At 57.9% G+C, this 13,702-nt stretch overlaps 1 protein-coding gene across 1 annotated transcript in view; it reads left to right on the top strand.

Moving 5' to 3' along the window:
• The window catches only part of VPS8 (VPS8 subunit of CORVET complex), a 69,412-nt gene extending 56,087 nt beyond the window's left edge, over positions 1-13,325 (top strand). Inside the window, exons 42-46 of the mRNA XM_054385780.1 lie at positions 838-918; positions 1,520-1,689; positions 2,366-2,534; positions 12,893-12,970; positions 13,143-13,325. Of these exons, the coding sequence (XP_054241755.1) occupies positions 838-918; positions 1,520-1,689; positions 2,366-2,534; positions 12,893-12,970; positions 13,143-13,286 (642 nt within the window). The 3' untranslated portion in view covers positions 13,287-13,325. The remainder of the gene's footprint in view (positions 1-837; positions 919-1,519; positions 1,690-2,365; positions 2,535-12,892; positions 12,971-13,142) is intronic.
• Positions 13,326-13,702: the final 377 nt, after the last annotated feature.

Genomic DNA, 13,702 nt, shown 5'->3' with positions numbered 1-13,702 from the left:
ACCTGGGGTTGTTTAGCCTTCAGAAGAGGAGGCTGAGCCAGGTGGGGGCTGGGCTCTTCTCATTTGCACCAAGTGACAGGATAAGAGGAGATGGCCTCAAGCTGGAGGGCATATTCAAGTTGGATATTAGGAACAATTTCTTCTACTGGCTACTGAGGTGGTGGGATGCAGACTGTGCGGCCCAGCAGCAGTTCTGTCTCTGTGGCCCACCCCAGACTGGCATCAGTGAGGCAACCTTGTGCCTGTAGTCAGACCAGGGCATGGAACCACAGAGCTGTTGGGTTGGAAGAGATCTTTGAGATCTCGAGGTCCAGCCATTCACCCAGAGCTCACAACCTCCATCAGTATCACATTCCTCAGCACCACAGCCATGGCTTTTGAACACCTCCAGGGGTGGGGACTCCAGCAGCTCCCTGCAGACACCCAGAGCAGTTGGTGGCAAGTGCTAGCTGATGCCTGCTGTGTCACTGCAGGCTGCTCTCTGCTGCTTTCCTCTATTCCTCATATGCAGTCTCCACTCTGCTCCTGCATCTCCTGAATGAAATTCCCAAGGTCACATCTGAAGCCTGTTGACCCAGGCACAGTAATTAGTGTTGGTGTTGTCAGTAATTAATTAGTGGTGATATTGTCAGTAATTAATTGATGTTGTCAGCTTCTCAGTTTTGCTCATTACCAATTTTCCCATCCACTGTTCTGCTGTCCTTGTGCATGTGCAGCACCTTTAAATCCAAAACTTCCATTTGCAGTACCACTGGGAAGCAAAAGAGAAAGGATCTTGAAAATGTCAGCGTGGTCACATCCTGGGATTGAGCTGCAGCTTTTCTTTTCTTCCTGCAGGATCCAGTGTATGGAAAAGGGAAACTTAGAGAAATTCAAGGCCTTGTCCTGGGAATGCTGGACACTTTTAACTATGAACAAGTAAGCTGCATCCCTGCTCTGTTAGAGGCAGTGCCGCCAGCTGGCCAGGCTGCTGCTGCCTCTGCTTTGCCATCTCCCTCTGCAGGGACATGCAGTGGTTGGTGCATGCCTGGGAGTAGGGAGGGGATGAGTTTGTGTTGCTCACGGATCACTGACAGGGCTATGGGCAGCGTGGCTGGAGATCAGCAGTGTTCAGTGTGCTGGAAGGGTGAGCAGCTGCTTCTCTCCAGCCCACCCTGCAACTTGGCATTCAAAGGCACAAGCCCAGCATCTTTTGTCTTTTGGTGGAGTTTTAAAGAAGGGCTTTCTAAATAGTGACCTTTCTTGCCTCTTCCCCATGGTGATGCTGCACTGCTTTTGTCACCTGAGGACATTTCACTTGTATCTCACCCCTGCCTCTGTCCAGTGCCAGGCTGCAGGCAGTCTCCAAACTTTGTTTTCACAGAACCAGAGAGTGGCAGGGGTTGGAAGGGACTTCTGGAGATGATCCAGTCCAAGCCCCTGCCCAGCTTCTTGTTCTGCAAAATTAATCTGTGGGGAGTTTCTGCAGCCTGTGGATGATGAAGTGACCTGGTTCCTCTGTCTGTTGTCTTCCACACAGACCCTTCTAGAGACAACTACCAGCCTTCTAAACCATGATCTCCACTGGTCCCTGTGTAACCTAAGAGCTTCTGTCACTAGAGGGCTTACCCCGAAGCAGGATTACTGCTGCATTTGTCTGCAGCAGTACAAGAGAAGGCAAGAAACTGCTGATGAAATCATTGTATTCAGGTAAAGGGGCAGGGGCACAGCTGCAGTCGTGGTAGTGATTTTAAAAGGAGAAACAAACCAACCAACCCCAAAAAAACCCTAAAACCCCAAACTGAAGCCAAACCAAACAAAAAAGCCCTGCTTTGTAACCTGCACAGGTGATCAGACACATTCCTGTGTCCCTGCTGCCTTACTGGGCTGGCTCATCAACCCCCTCAGAGCCATCCTCCTTCCCATGCAACCAGCTCTGTCTCTGCTGCAGAGTGGCCTTGGAGTCCTTAGAGAGCTGCTGAGCAGCTGTCAGCATGTCTGCCTGCTCTGCATTGGTGTAGCTGCGTTGGTGCAGCTGCATTGGTGCAGGTGCAGCACCCTGGGGTGGTACATCTCAGATCTCCAGCAGCCCTGACTGTGTGCTCCGGGGGCAGCCCTCATGCCCTGGCTGTGGCCAGGTGGCTGTTAGGACAAGCTGATGAGAACTGTTCTGACCTGGCTCAGAAAGAGGACATCTGCTGCGGCTCTCTCAAGTCTGGAGAGGCTGCAGGAGGGTGTGGAGATAGGAAGGGAGCACACCCACTGCTGAGCTGTGCTTGCAGAGAAGCAGCCTTGTTTTTACTGCCCAGCACTGTCCCCTCAAGGGTCAGGGCTGTCAGGCTGTGACTCTGCTGTCCAGCACCCAGCAGAATTCTTCTCTCTGCAGCTGTGGCCACTTGTACCATTCACTGTGCCTGCTGAGCAAAGAGTGTGGGACAGTAGCTAAGGGCCTGATGAGGTGGATGTGCTACAAATGCAACTCGAGTAGCAAGGGAGCAAAGCTGAGCAAGAGCTTCTCGGAGCTGAGAAAAGGCAGTACAGCATCCTTGGCACAGGTAAGCTTTGGGAGGTGGCTTCTTTTCAAGTGAACTTCAAGCAGTGCTTAGAGACTTCAGCACTTTGTTCTCTCTTGGGCCTTTGCTTCCAGACAAACCATGCTGCAGCTGTCTCAGTATCAGAGGCTGACTAAGCACATTGATCAGTGTCCTGGTGGCTTGCTGTGGCGTACGCAGAATTGTGCTCATCCAGAAGGTCTGGGAGCTCCTTGCCAGCGAGAGGGGAATCAGAGCCTGGCAGGGGCTGGAGGGGACCTCTGGAAATCATTCAGTCCAAGCCCCTGCCACAGCCAGGTGGGATTGGGAAGGCTCCAGAGCAGGAGACTCCACAACCTCTCTGGGCAGCCTGCTCCAGGCCTCCAGCACCCTCACAGCAAAGAATTTTCTCCTCATGTTGAGGTGGAACCTTCTGGGTTCTAGCCAGCATCCATAATTCCTTGTCCTATCACTGGGCACCCCTGAAGAGAGCCTGGCCCCTTCATCCTGACAGCAGCCCTCCATGGGGAGCTAGAGCTGCTGCCCATGGTGACCCCTGATGAGGGTTTGCTCCTCACTGCGCACAGGGCAGTGTGTTTCCCCTTGTCAAACTAAAGCCATTCAATCTTGCCTTGCACTTCTACAGTGCTGCTTTGGTTTTCGTCTAGCAGATCATTTCCGTTTCTGCCACATCAGTTTCCATCCAAAGACAGCTAATAGCATCGGGCATCTTCCATCAGCTTCTGTATGAATACAAAAAAAGCTTCCTGCTGGAAGGGAGCTGTGTGGGAAAAGGAGTCCCTGAGGAGTGCACAATATCATCCTTGCAGTCAGACTGGGGAGGCCCTGGTGTCGTGACAGAGAGAGAAGCTTGCTCAGGAGATTGAGTCAGCTGTGGTCCGAGCAGTCTGCTCAAAAGCTCAGCACCTCATGTCCCAGCAGCCTGCTTTGGTGAAATGTGGATCCTGGCTCTGCCCCACTTTTCCCCCTCTGCAGCTTTTCTCCACAGGAGTGTGTGCAAATCAGCCTAACAGCTCCAGGCAAAGTTAGCTACTGAAACTGCAGTCATCACTGAAGTGCCTGACATTTCATACCAGTGCCTTGGAACATGGGCCTCACTGCACTTTTCACAAGCTTCTCACTTGGAGCCCCTCTGTATCTCCCAGTTTGGACATAACCTATGGCAGAATGAAGTGGAAAATGCTCCATGGCAGTGATCTGGGCTGTGAGGAGAAGATTCATAGAATGGCTTAGATTGGAAGGGTCTTTAAAGCTATCCAGCTCCAACCGCTGCCATGGGCAGGGACACCTCCCACCAGCCCAGGTTGCTCAGGGCCTCATCCAGCCTGGCCCTGAACACCTCCAGGCAGGAGGCAGCCACAGCCTCCCTGAGCAACCTGTGCCAGTCTCTCCCCACCCTCACTACAAAGAATTTCTTCCTCATCTCTAGTCTCAGTCTCCCCTCTCCCAGCTCAAAGCCATTGTCCCTCGTCCTACCACTCCCAGCCCTTGTCCAAAGTCCCTCCCCAGCTCTCCTGGAGCCCCTTCAGGCACTGGAAGGCTGCTCTGAGGTCTCCCTGGAGCCTTCTCTTCTCCAGGATGAACAGCCCCAACTCTCCCAGCCTTCCCTTTATTTAACTGATTCATAAATAAAAGTGAGAGGCTGGCTGGGACTCAAAGGAGATGGACTGGATGCGCAAGAGAAAGGGTTGCCACTTGGATCATCTCTCACTAGCTGGCAGCTGTCCATGCCAGACCATCTGAGCGGGCTGGGTGCTTCCCTGCTGCCTGCCATGTGTTCCTGGCAGAGAAGCCCTTGGCTCCCTGCTGTGCATGCAGCCAGCCCAGCAGAGCTTGGCTCTGGCTCAGCAGAGCCCCAGCACTACTTCAATGCCCCCACTTCTTCCTCCTGGTGTTTCGGATCCTCTCCAAGTCTGGGATGATTTAGATTGCCCTACTGAAGTGCTGTCCTTGTATGTGGTTATGCTGGTGTGTGCCAGGGCCTTAGAAAGCTGCAACTGTTTTGGCTTGGCACAACGCTGTCAGACTTCCAGCTTCTCCCAGGGGCCTTCTTTGCTTACCAGCTGCTGCTCAGTGCTGTTCACTGACCCCATGAGGTGATGGTTCCTCTGGCCAGGCAGAGGCTGCCTTACAGGACAGACATCTTCTGAAGTGATGGCTATGGATGGTGTTTATTGCCTGGCTCCAGTGGCTGCCCCCAGCTCTGAGCCTCATCCTTGTGTTCCCATGGGGTTCCTCTGGGTCCAAGACAACTGTGCTCATGGGTCTCTGATGCTGCCCCAGGGGCAGAAGGGATTTCTTTCTCTCACAAGGTTTGTTCAGCCCTTTGGTGCTGCAGCTGTCTGGTGAAGGGCTTCTCTGCTTTCCCTATTGCTGCACTGACAGCAGGCAGACCCCAGGCTCTGGCTCTCACGCTGCTCTTGCTTCCTTCCTGCTACAGCTGATGCCTCTGCCAAGCTGGAACAGGAAATCCCAGAGGAAGTGGTGCTTCCAGCCCTGCCTTCCCTACACCCCGGAGAGGCAGCTCCAAAGCTTCCATGCCATTTTGGGGATGGTCTGTGCAGAGGGGGTTTCTTTGCAACCATGTTGAAGACCTTGCAAGCTTTGTGTGTCCCTTGGCAAAGTCCCCTGTGCTGAGTGCCTTTCCCACAGTGAGCTGCAGCTTAGGTTTTTGTTTTCTTAGCAGGCACTGAATTAGGAACAGATTCCTCCTGAGAAATGCCACTGAGCATCTGGAGGTTGTTCCACAGCACCCATTCTGCTCTTCTGGAGCAGAGGCTGCCAGCTTGTGCTGTGCAGTGGCACTGAGTCAGATGGGAGCTGACAGCCCAGCAGGCTCTGCTGGCTCTGGCCCTGCTTGGCGTGCACAGCTTCTGTAAAAGCTGCCTGGAAAGGTGGAGAGGCCACAAGCTGTACCCTGGTGGGGTCTAGGGATGGCACTTCCTGACCTGCCCCAGCCATGGGGAGTGGTGAGAGAAGGGTCACAGGGCCTTTTGTGCTCTCTGTTAGCCCCTGAGCCTCGCTGTCTCCCCAAGGGTCATCTTCTGGCTCTGCACTGATCCTCTTGGTGTCCTCCTGACCTTGCATCATGCCGTACAGGAGGGGCCAGCAGGTCAGGGGAGCTTCTCCTCCTGCTCTGTGCTGCCCTACTGAGACCTCACCTGCAGTGCTGTGTCCAGTCCTGGGCTCCTCAGTTCCAGAGGGACAAAGAACTGCTGGAGAGAGTCCAGCACAGAGCCCCTGAGCTGCTGAGGGGACTGAAACAGCTCTGAGCTGAGGGGAGGCTGAGGGCCGGGGTTGGTCAGCCTGGGGCAGAGCAGCTTGAGGGGGATCTCACTGATGCTGAGCCATAGCTAAAGGGTGAGAACCAGGAGGGTGGAGTCAGCCTCTCTTCTCAGTGGTGTCCAGTGACAGAGCAAGGGGCAGTGGACACAAAGTGGAGCACAGGAGGCTCTGTGTAAATGTAAGGAAGAATTTCTTCCCTTTGAGGGTGGTAGAGCCCTGGAGCAGACTACCCAGAGAGGTTGTGGAGTACCTTTGGAGGCAATCCAGACATGCCTGGATTTGTTCCTATGTGGTTGACTCTGGGTCATCCTGCTGTGGCAAGGGGGCTGCACTAGATGACCTTCAGAGGTTCCGTCTAAGCCCTTACATTGTGTGAAACTGGGAAAAGCAAAGGGGACTGTGCATGTGTGCGCGCGTATGTCTGTGCGCGCGTGTCTGTGCGCGCCTGTGCATGTGCGCGTGTGTGCGTACGTCTGTGCACGTGTACGCGTGCGTACGTCTGTGCACGTGTGCGCGTGCGTACATCTGTGCGCGTGTGCGCGTGCGTACGTCTGTGCGCGCGCGCAAGTCTGTGCGCGTCTGTGCATGTGCGCGTGTGTGCGTACGTCTGGGCGCGTGTGTGTATGTGTGTGCGTACGTCTGGGCGCGTGTGTGTATATCTGTGTGTGCTAATGTGCACGTGTGTGTATGTGCGCGTGTGTGCGTATGTCTGTATGTGCCCGTGTGCGCGTACGTCTGTGCGCGCGTGTGTGTATGTCTGTATGTGCCCGTGTGCGCGTACGTCTGTGCGCGTGTATGTGTGTGCGTATGTCTGGGCACATGTGTATATCTGTGTGGCGTGTGTCCGCATGTGTGCGCATGTGTGTGTGAGCGTGCTCTGTGTGCGTGTGTCCCTGTCTGTGTGTATACGTGTGTGTGTGCTGGGGGCTGTGCGTGTGTATGTGTGCGTGAGTACGGGTGTGTGTATGTGTGTGTGTCCTGGGGACTGTGTGTCTGTGCTGGGGGCTCTGTATGTGTATGTGTGTGTGTGTGTGCTGGCGGCTCTGTGTGTGTGTGCTGGCGGCTCTGTGTGTGTGTGCATGTGTGCGCGTGCTGGCGGCTCTGTGTGTGCATGTGTGCGCGTGCTGGGGGCTGTGTGTGTGCGCGCTGGGAGCTGTGTGTGTGTGTGCGCTGGGGGCTCTGTGTGTATGCGTGCGCGTGCTGGGGGCTGTGTGTGTGTGCGCGCTGGGGGCTGTGTGTGTGTGCGCGCGCGCTGGGGGCTCTGTGCGCTGGGGGCTGTGTGCGCGTGTGCGCTGGGGGCTGTGTGCGCGTGTGCGCTGGGGGCTGTGTGCGCGTGTGTGCTGGGGGCTCTGTGTGCGTGTGTGCTGGGGGCTCTGTGTGCGTGCGCTGGGGGCTCTGTGTGAGTGTGTGCGTGCGCTGGGGGCTGTGTGCGTGTGTGCGTGCTGGGGGGGGTGTGCGTGTGTGTGCTGGGGGCTCTGTGTTGTGTGCTGGGGGCTCTGTGTGTGTGCGTGCGTGCGTGCTGGGGGCTCTGTGTGTGTGCGTGCGTGCGTGCTGGGGGCTCTGTGTGTGTGCGCGCTGGGGGCTGTGTGTGTGTGCGCGCTGGGGGCTCTGTGCGCGCTGGGGGCTCTGTGTGCGCGCGCTGGGGGCTCTGTGTGCGCGCGCTGGGGGCTCTGTGTGCGCGCTGGGGGGGTGTGTGCGTGTGTGCGCGCTGGGGGGGTGTGTGCGTGTGCGCGCGCTGGGGGCTGTGTGCGTGTGCGCGCGCTGGGGCTGTGTGCGTGTGCGCGCGCTGGGGGCTGTGCGTGTGCGCGCGCTGGGGGCTGTGCGTGTGCGCGCGCTGTGTGCGTGTGTGCGCGCGCTGTGTGCGTGTGTGCGCGCGCTGTGTGCGTGTGTGCGCGCGCTGGGCTGTGTGCGTGTGTGCGCGCTGGGGGCTGTGTGCGTGTGTGCGCGCTGGGGGCTGTGTGCGTGTGTGCGCGCTGGGGGCTGTGTGCGTGTGTGCGCGCTGGGGGCTCTGTGTGTGTGCGCGCTGGGGGCTCTGTGTGTGTGTGCGCTGGGGGCTGTGTGCGTGTGTGCGCGCTGGGGGCTGCGTGTGCGTGCGCGCTGGGGGCTGCGTGTGCGTGCGCGCTGGGGGCTGCGTGTGCGTGCGCGCTGGGGGCTCTGTGTGCGTGCGCGCTGGGGGCTCTGTGTGTGTGTGTGCGCTGGGGGCTCTGTGTGCTGGGGGCTGTGTGCGTGTGTGCGCGCTGGGGGGGGTGTGCGTGTGTGCGTGCTGGGGGCTGTGTGTGCGTGTGTGCTGGGGGCTCTGTGTGCGTGCGCTGGGGGCTCTGTGTGAGTGTGTGCGTGCGCTGGGGGCTGTGTGCGTGTGTGCGTGCTGGGGGGGGTGTGCGTGTGTGTGCTGGGGGCTCTGTGTTGTGTGCTGGGGGCTGTGTGTGTGTATGTGTGCGCGTGCTGGGGGCTCTGTGTGTGTGTGCGTGCTGGGGGCTCTGTGTGTGTGTGTGCATGCTGGGGGCTCTGTGTGTGCGCGCGCTGGGGGCTCTGTGTGTGCGCGCGCTGGGGGCTCTGTGTGCGCGCGCTGGGGGCTCTGTGTGCGCGCGCTGTGTGCGTGTGTGCGCGCTGGGGGCTGTGCGTGTGTGCGCGCTGGGGGGGTGTGTGCGTGTGTGCGCGCTGGGGGCTGTGTGCGTGTGTGCGTGCTGGGGGCTCTGTGTGTGTGCGCTGGGGGCTGTGTGCGCGTGCGTGCGCTGGGGGCTGTGTGTGTGTGCGCGCGCTGGGGGCTCTGTGTGTGCGTGCTGGGGGCTCTGTGTGTGTGTGTGCGTGCGTGCTGGGGGCTCTGTGTGTGTGCGTGCGTGCTGGGGGCTCTGTGTGTGTGCATGCGTGCTGGGGGCTCTGTGTGCGCGTGTGTGTGCGTGCTGGGGGCTCTGTGTGAGTGTGTGTGCGTGCTGGGGGCTGTGTGTGTGCGTGCGTGCTGGGGGCTGGGGGCTCTGTGTGCGTGCTGGGGGCTGGGGGCTCTGTGTGCGTGCTGGGGGCTGTGTGCGTGTGTGCGTGCTGGGGGCTGTGTGCGTGTGTGCGTGCTGGGGGCTGTGTGCGTGTGCGTGCTGGGGGCTGTGTGCGTGTGTGCGTGCTGGGGGCTGTGTGCGTGTGTGCGTGCTGGGGGCTGTGTGTGTGTGCGTGCTGGGGGCTGTGTGCGTGTGTGTGTGCGTGCTGGGGGTGTGTGCGTGTGTGTGTGCGTGCTGGGGGCTGTGTGCATGTGTGTGTGTGCTGGGGGCTCTGTGCGTGTGTGTGCGTGTGCTGGGGGCTCTGTGTGTGTGCTGGGGGCTCTGTGTGTGTGTGCTGAGGGCTCTGTGTGTGTGTGTGTGTGTGTGTGTGTGTGTGTGTGTGTGTGTGTGTGTGTGCTGGGGGCTCTCTGTGTGTGTGTGTGTGTGTGTGCTGGGGGCTCTCTGTGTGTGTGTGTGTGTGCTGGGGATCAATCCTGTTCAAAGCTGGCAGTGCTGGTTTTGGCACTCTGATGTCTGAAGGTGGCTGAGGTGTGTTAGGCTTCTGCCTGAATGTGAGTGAAGTGCTCCTGGTACCTAAGCTGCTGCTCTCCACAAGCAGTTTGCTTCCTTTCAGGGAGCTGGTTTGTGTCTTCTATGCCAGGCTCTGTAACAGGGACTGGAGAGAGGCACAGTCTTGGCTCTGGGGCTGCAGGCTCTGCGGAGAACACCATGAAGCCCTCAGTTGCCATGGTCTGCCAGCCTGTGGTTGAGAGCTGTGAGGGCACTGTGCTTAGGGCTGTCCAGGTGGCAAGTATGTTTCAATTCAGGAATTTAATCCTGTCAGGCTACACCAGGATGGACAATGAACTCGACTCACAGTTAATCCAGTTTGTCAGACTCTACCTTTAAGCTCTGTGCTGCAGCCTGCTCCCAGCATCCCTTCATCCAGTCCACAGCTCCCTGCCCAGCTTCTGCCTGTGAGCTGTTGGTACCTGGTGTTGGAAGGGACTTCTGGAGATCATACCAGGGAGCAGAGTCCAACCCCCACCTGGCTCAAGCCTCCTCTCAGGGAGCTGCAGAGAGCAATGAGGTCTCCGTCAGCCTCCTCTTCTCCAGGCTGAACACCCACAAGCTCCCTCAGCTGCTCCTTCCCAGCTTTGTTGCCCTTCTCTGGACCTGCTCCAGCCCCTCAGTGTCCTTCCTGGAGTGGGAGCTCTAAAACTGAACCCAGCATTTGAGATATGGCTCCAGCAGTGCTGAGTGCCGGGGCACGTCCCTGTCCTGTTCCTTAGCTGCTCAGTTCCTTAGCCCTGGAGTTGGCTTTGGCTGCAGATTCCATAACTGCCTGAGCAATGCACAGGAAGTCCACATGAGGACACTTTGTACCCTTGGCTCAGCAGCAGCACAGCTGTGCTCTGCCATGTCCTCTACTGTTTTGGAAACAAAAGTGAGTGTGGAGTCCTAGATAGCAGTGTGAAGGGCTGGCACCAGGGCATCTAGAGCTCACCTGGCTGCAGCAAGTTGTGCCTCAGAAAATAAAACAAATTTCCAGAAACTGACTTGAAAGCCATGGTGCTCTCCAGCTCATCCTCAGGAGTTACTTGCCCTCAGAGTGGTGACTCTGGGTGGTGAACTGAGCCCAGCCTGAGCCCAGCCCTCATCTCCAGGTGGTGCCAGGCTTTGCCCCAGCCTGCTGCATTCCAGGTGCCTCACCTGCTGAGTCCTAGAGGGAGGTGGAGGCTGCTTTTGTTCCTAGGAGTCCCAACCCCTTCCCCAGGACTTCTGGCTGCATCTGCCTCATGAGGTGGTGCTAGGTGCTCTGACTGATCTCGGAACGTGTTCATGGAAGGCCTGGCTTTGGGAGGCAGCGCTTAGGGGGATCTCTTGGCATGACTGTTAATGGTGCCTCTGCCTCCAGCTGCTCTGGGATCTGCTTTGCTTCAGCACTGGCTGCTGATGGATTCTGTAGCTGTTAAATGAGAGAGAATTGCAGGCTCAGGAGGGCTGTGTGGGGACTACCAGAGGGGGTGGAATGTGTGCAAGCAAAATATGCAGCAGGGATCAGTGTTCCAGCAGTGCTCTGTGAGAACTGGAAACCAAAAAGGAATTTCCCTTCCTGCTGGCCCAGCTCAAGAGGGGAAGTTGTGTCTCTTGGGTTCTGCATCAATTCCTTCCAAAGGGACAGGAGGGTATGGCTTGGAACGTCTCAGGGGTACCAAACTGCTCTGTTCTGAGCTAGGCAGTCCTGAGCTGCCTGGCCCTGCAGCAGCACTGGGGCAGGAGCTGTGTGCTGGGGTGAGTAAGCTGGGTGGGTGCCACCAGTGCCTGAGGCTGGTGAAGGACTCTGAGAGTCTCCCTGCAGCCCGTGGGTGCAAAGATGCCTTTAGTGACAGGGTTGGACAAGGAAAAGGCCTGGCAGCAGCTGTTCCCATGGCAACAAGGAGCTGCCTGCAGCATCTCATCAGCCTGCAGCAGGGGCTGGCGGATGGCTCCACACGCCTGGTGGGGAGTGAGCAGAGGAGGGGAGGCCAATTGTGTGGTGTTGTCCTTGTCCTTGAATGCCTGTGCCACAGCAGCTGTGCAGGGCAGCTTTTCCTGGGGCTTTGCTTGGGTTTTTCCAAGGGAGAATGAGCTGCACGTGCCTTGGAAGTGCCTGTGCTGGTGGAGTCCCCATCCCGGCATGTGTTCCAGAGCCGTGTGGCCGTGGTACCTGGGGACAAGGGCTGGTGGCCATGGTGGTGCTGGGCTGACAGTCAGACTCGATGAGCTTGGAGGGCTTAATGATTCTGTGATTCTCCATGTCGGGCTCGATCCATTGCCAGTCTCGAGGAGGTGAAATGTCAGCCCCCCTCGCGGGGCTGCAGCACTTTGGGGTAACAGCCCTTGGGAAATGTATTCTGGGGGAAATATTTGAGAGTGAACATTGAATGTTCCCTGAAAAACAGATCCCCAGAGTCAACAGATGCCAGTTTGCTGCTCATGTGGGGGGTGTCCTCCCGGGCTCCTGTGGTAGCTTCTTGGTGCTACTTTCTCCTTTGGAACGTGAGCAGAAACGTTCAGAACAGAGGGGCTGTGGTGTGATGAAATGGAACAAGCCTGGGAGAAGCTGCACTGCTGTCAGCTCCCCCTGAGACATGGGGATGCTGCCTTTGGGAGCAGCTGGAGCATGCATGCAGCCCTTGCATTAGTGCTCCTGCTGCAGGCTCTGGGCCCTCTCTCTGCAGCTGGCTGCCCTCACCCACAGCTCTGTGACTGCCCCAGCACCGCTGCTGGGGTGATGCCTTAGCGCTGCAGTGCTGGGCAGCCCCAACCTCTGCTCTGCTGCTTGCTCGGGGGGTGTGGCTGCCACTGGTCTGTGAGTTTCCTTCTGCTCTCCCTTCACCCCTCACTTCCCACCTTTTAGCCTGTAGCAGCTTACTGGGGAGAGTATGGGCCTCAGGAGAGACTCCAGGAGAGAAGGGTCCTGAGCCCAGTGATGGTTCCCCAGCACAGCATCAGCCCTACCAGCAACTGCAGGTAGGGCCCAGCACAGAGCCTGAGCAGGGCTGCTAGAGGGGAGACCTTTGGGAGAGGATGAGGGCAGCCTGGGGGAGATGCTTCCTGGGGAGAGCCTGGCAAAGGCTGCTCCTCCCCAAAGACCCAATGCTGCTCCTCCCTGCTGGCTACAAAGCACTTTGCCCATCTTCTTTCTCTTCTTGTGCCTATTTTTTTTTCTCCTGTTTTCTTCCCCCCTCTCATTTGCTTGCCCCTTCCCTTTTTCTTCCCCCTGCCTTTGTTTTTTCTTCTTTTTTCCCTCTCCCTTTTCCTTTCCCCCTGTTTCCTTCTGCCCCCCGCCCCGCCTTTTCCCACCCTTTTTTCTTTCTCTGTCTCTCCTGTCTCTTTTCTCTAGCTCAGCACTCTTTGTCTGCTATTAGCTACAGGATCTCAGATAGGCACTCTGTTTTTTTTCCCCAAACCAAGGCTTGCACACGTTGGCTTCAAGCCAGAGGAAAGACAGCAATGAAAGCCCCTGAAGAAGCTGTGGGCCAGCTGCTGTGGCAGGACAGGAGCAGGGCTGAATCTGTGTGCCTGAGCTTGCTGTGTGTCTGTAACCTCCTCCCTCTTTCCCAGGTGAGCTCCGAGGCACTGGACCCTCAGCAAATCCAAGCCTTTGACCAGCTCTGCCGGCTCAACCGTGGCACCTCCAGGGTATGTCGCCCCTGGGCCCTGGCTGCTTCAGGCTTGGGGGCCTGTGGGGGCAGGGGTCGAGCCAGACACTGGCACTGGCAGCATGGGGCTTTGGTCTCTGCCAGCCAGCTGCGTTCTGTGACTCTGTGGTGTTGTGTTCTGTGGGTGATGTTGTCTGGGTTTTGCCTTGCAGCTGGCTCTGCTGACAGAGCTCTCTCGTGGCCATGGCAGTGAGAAGCCCTTCAGCATTTCCCATGGGGACCTGGCCACCAGCAGTGTCTTCCAGAATGAGAACTTCCAGCTCCACCTGGCCCCCCCACCCCTGGCTGAGGACTAATGCTGTTGCCTGCAGCCTGAGCAGGGCCATGGCTGCTCCCTCCCCTGCACGCTGCCTTCCCCAGGACCATGCCATGCTGGCTCTGGCTGGCTGCTGAAGGGTTCATAGCTGTGGGTGATGTCCCAGCCCTGCCACCACCTCTCACTGACCTGAGGCAGCTGTGGGGCAGCTGTGAGCTCTGGAGGCAAACCCAAACAGCTCTGGGCCACCTGCACTGACCTGACCTGCAGGCTCCCACCACTGGTGGGGACTTTGCCAAACAAGGCGGGGGGCTGTGCCCCACTGGAGCAGTGTGGCCTGGGGCTGCCCAGAGCCTGTCCGAGGCTGCTGTATTTGTTGGTGGGTGGCTGGGTGCACATCTGAGCTTTAGCTGTTGTGCTAGAAAAAGCAGTCCTCCTGCCAAGGCCTGGCCCTTG

Source organism: Indicator indicator, chromosome 13, assembly GCF_027791375.1.
Source record: "Indicator indicator isolate 239-I01 chromosome 13, UM_Iind_1.1, whole genome shotgun sequence".
Lineage (NCBI taxonomy): Eukaryota > Metazoa > Chordata > Aves > Piciformes > Indicatoridae > Indicator > Indicator indicator.
Note: the sequence above shows the minus strand (reverse complement) of the source record. Positions and strands in the feature narration are given on the sequence as shown.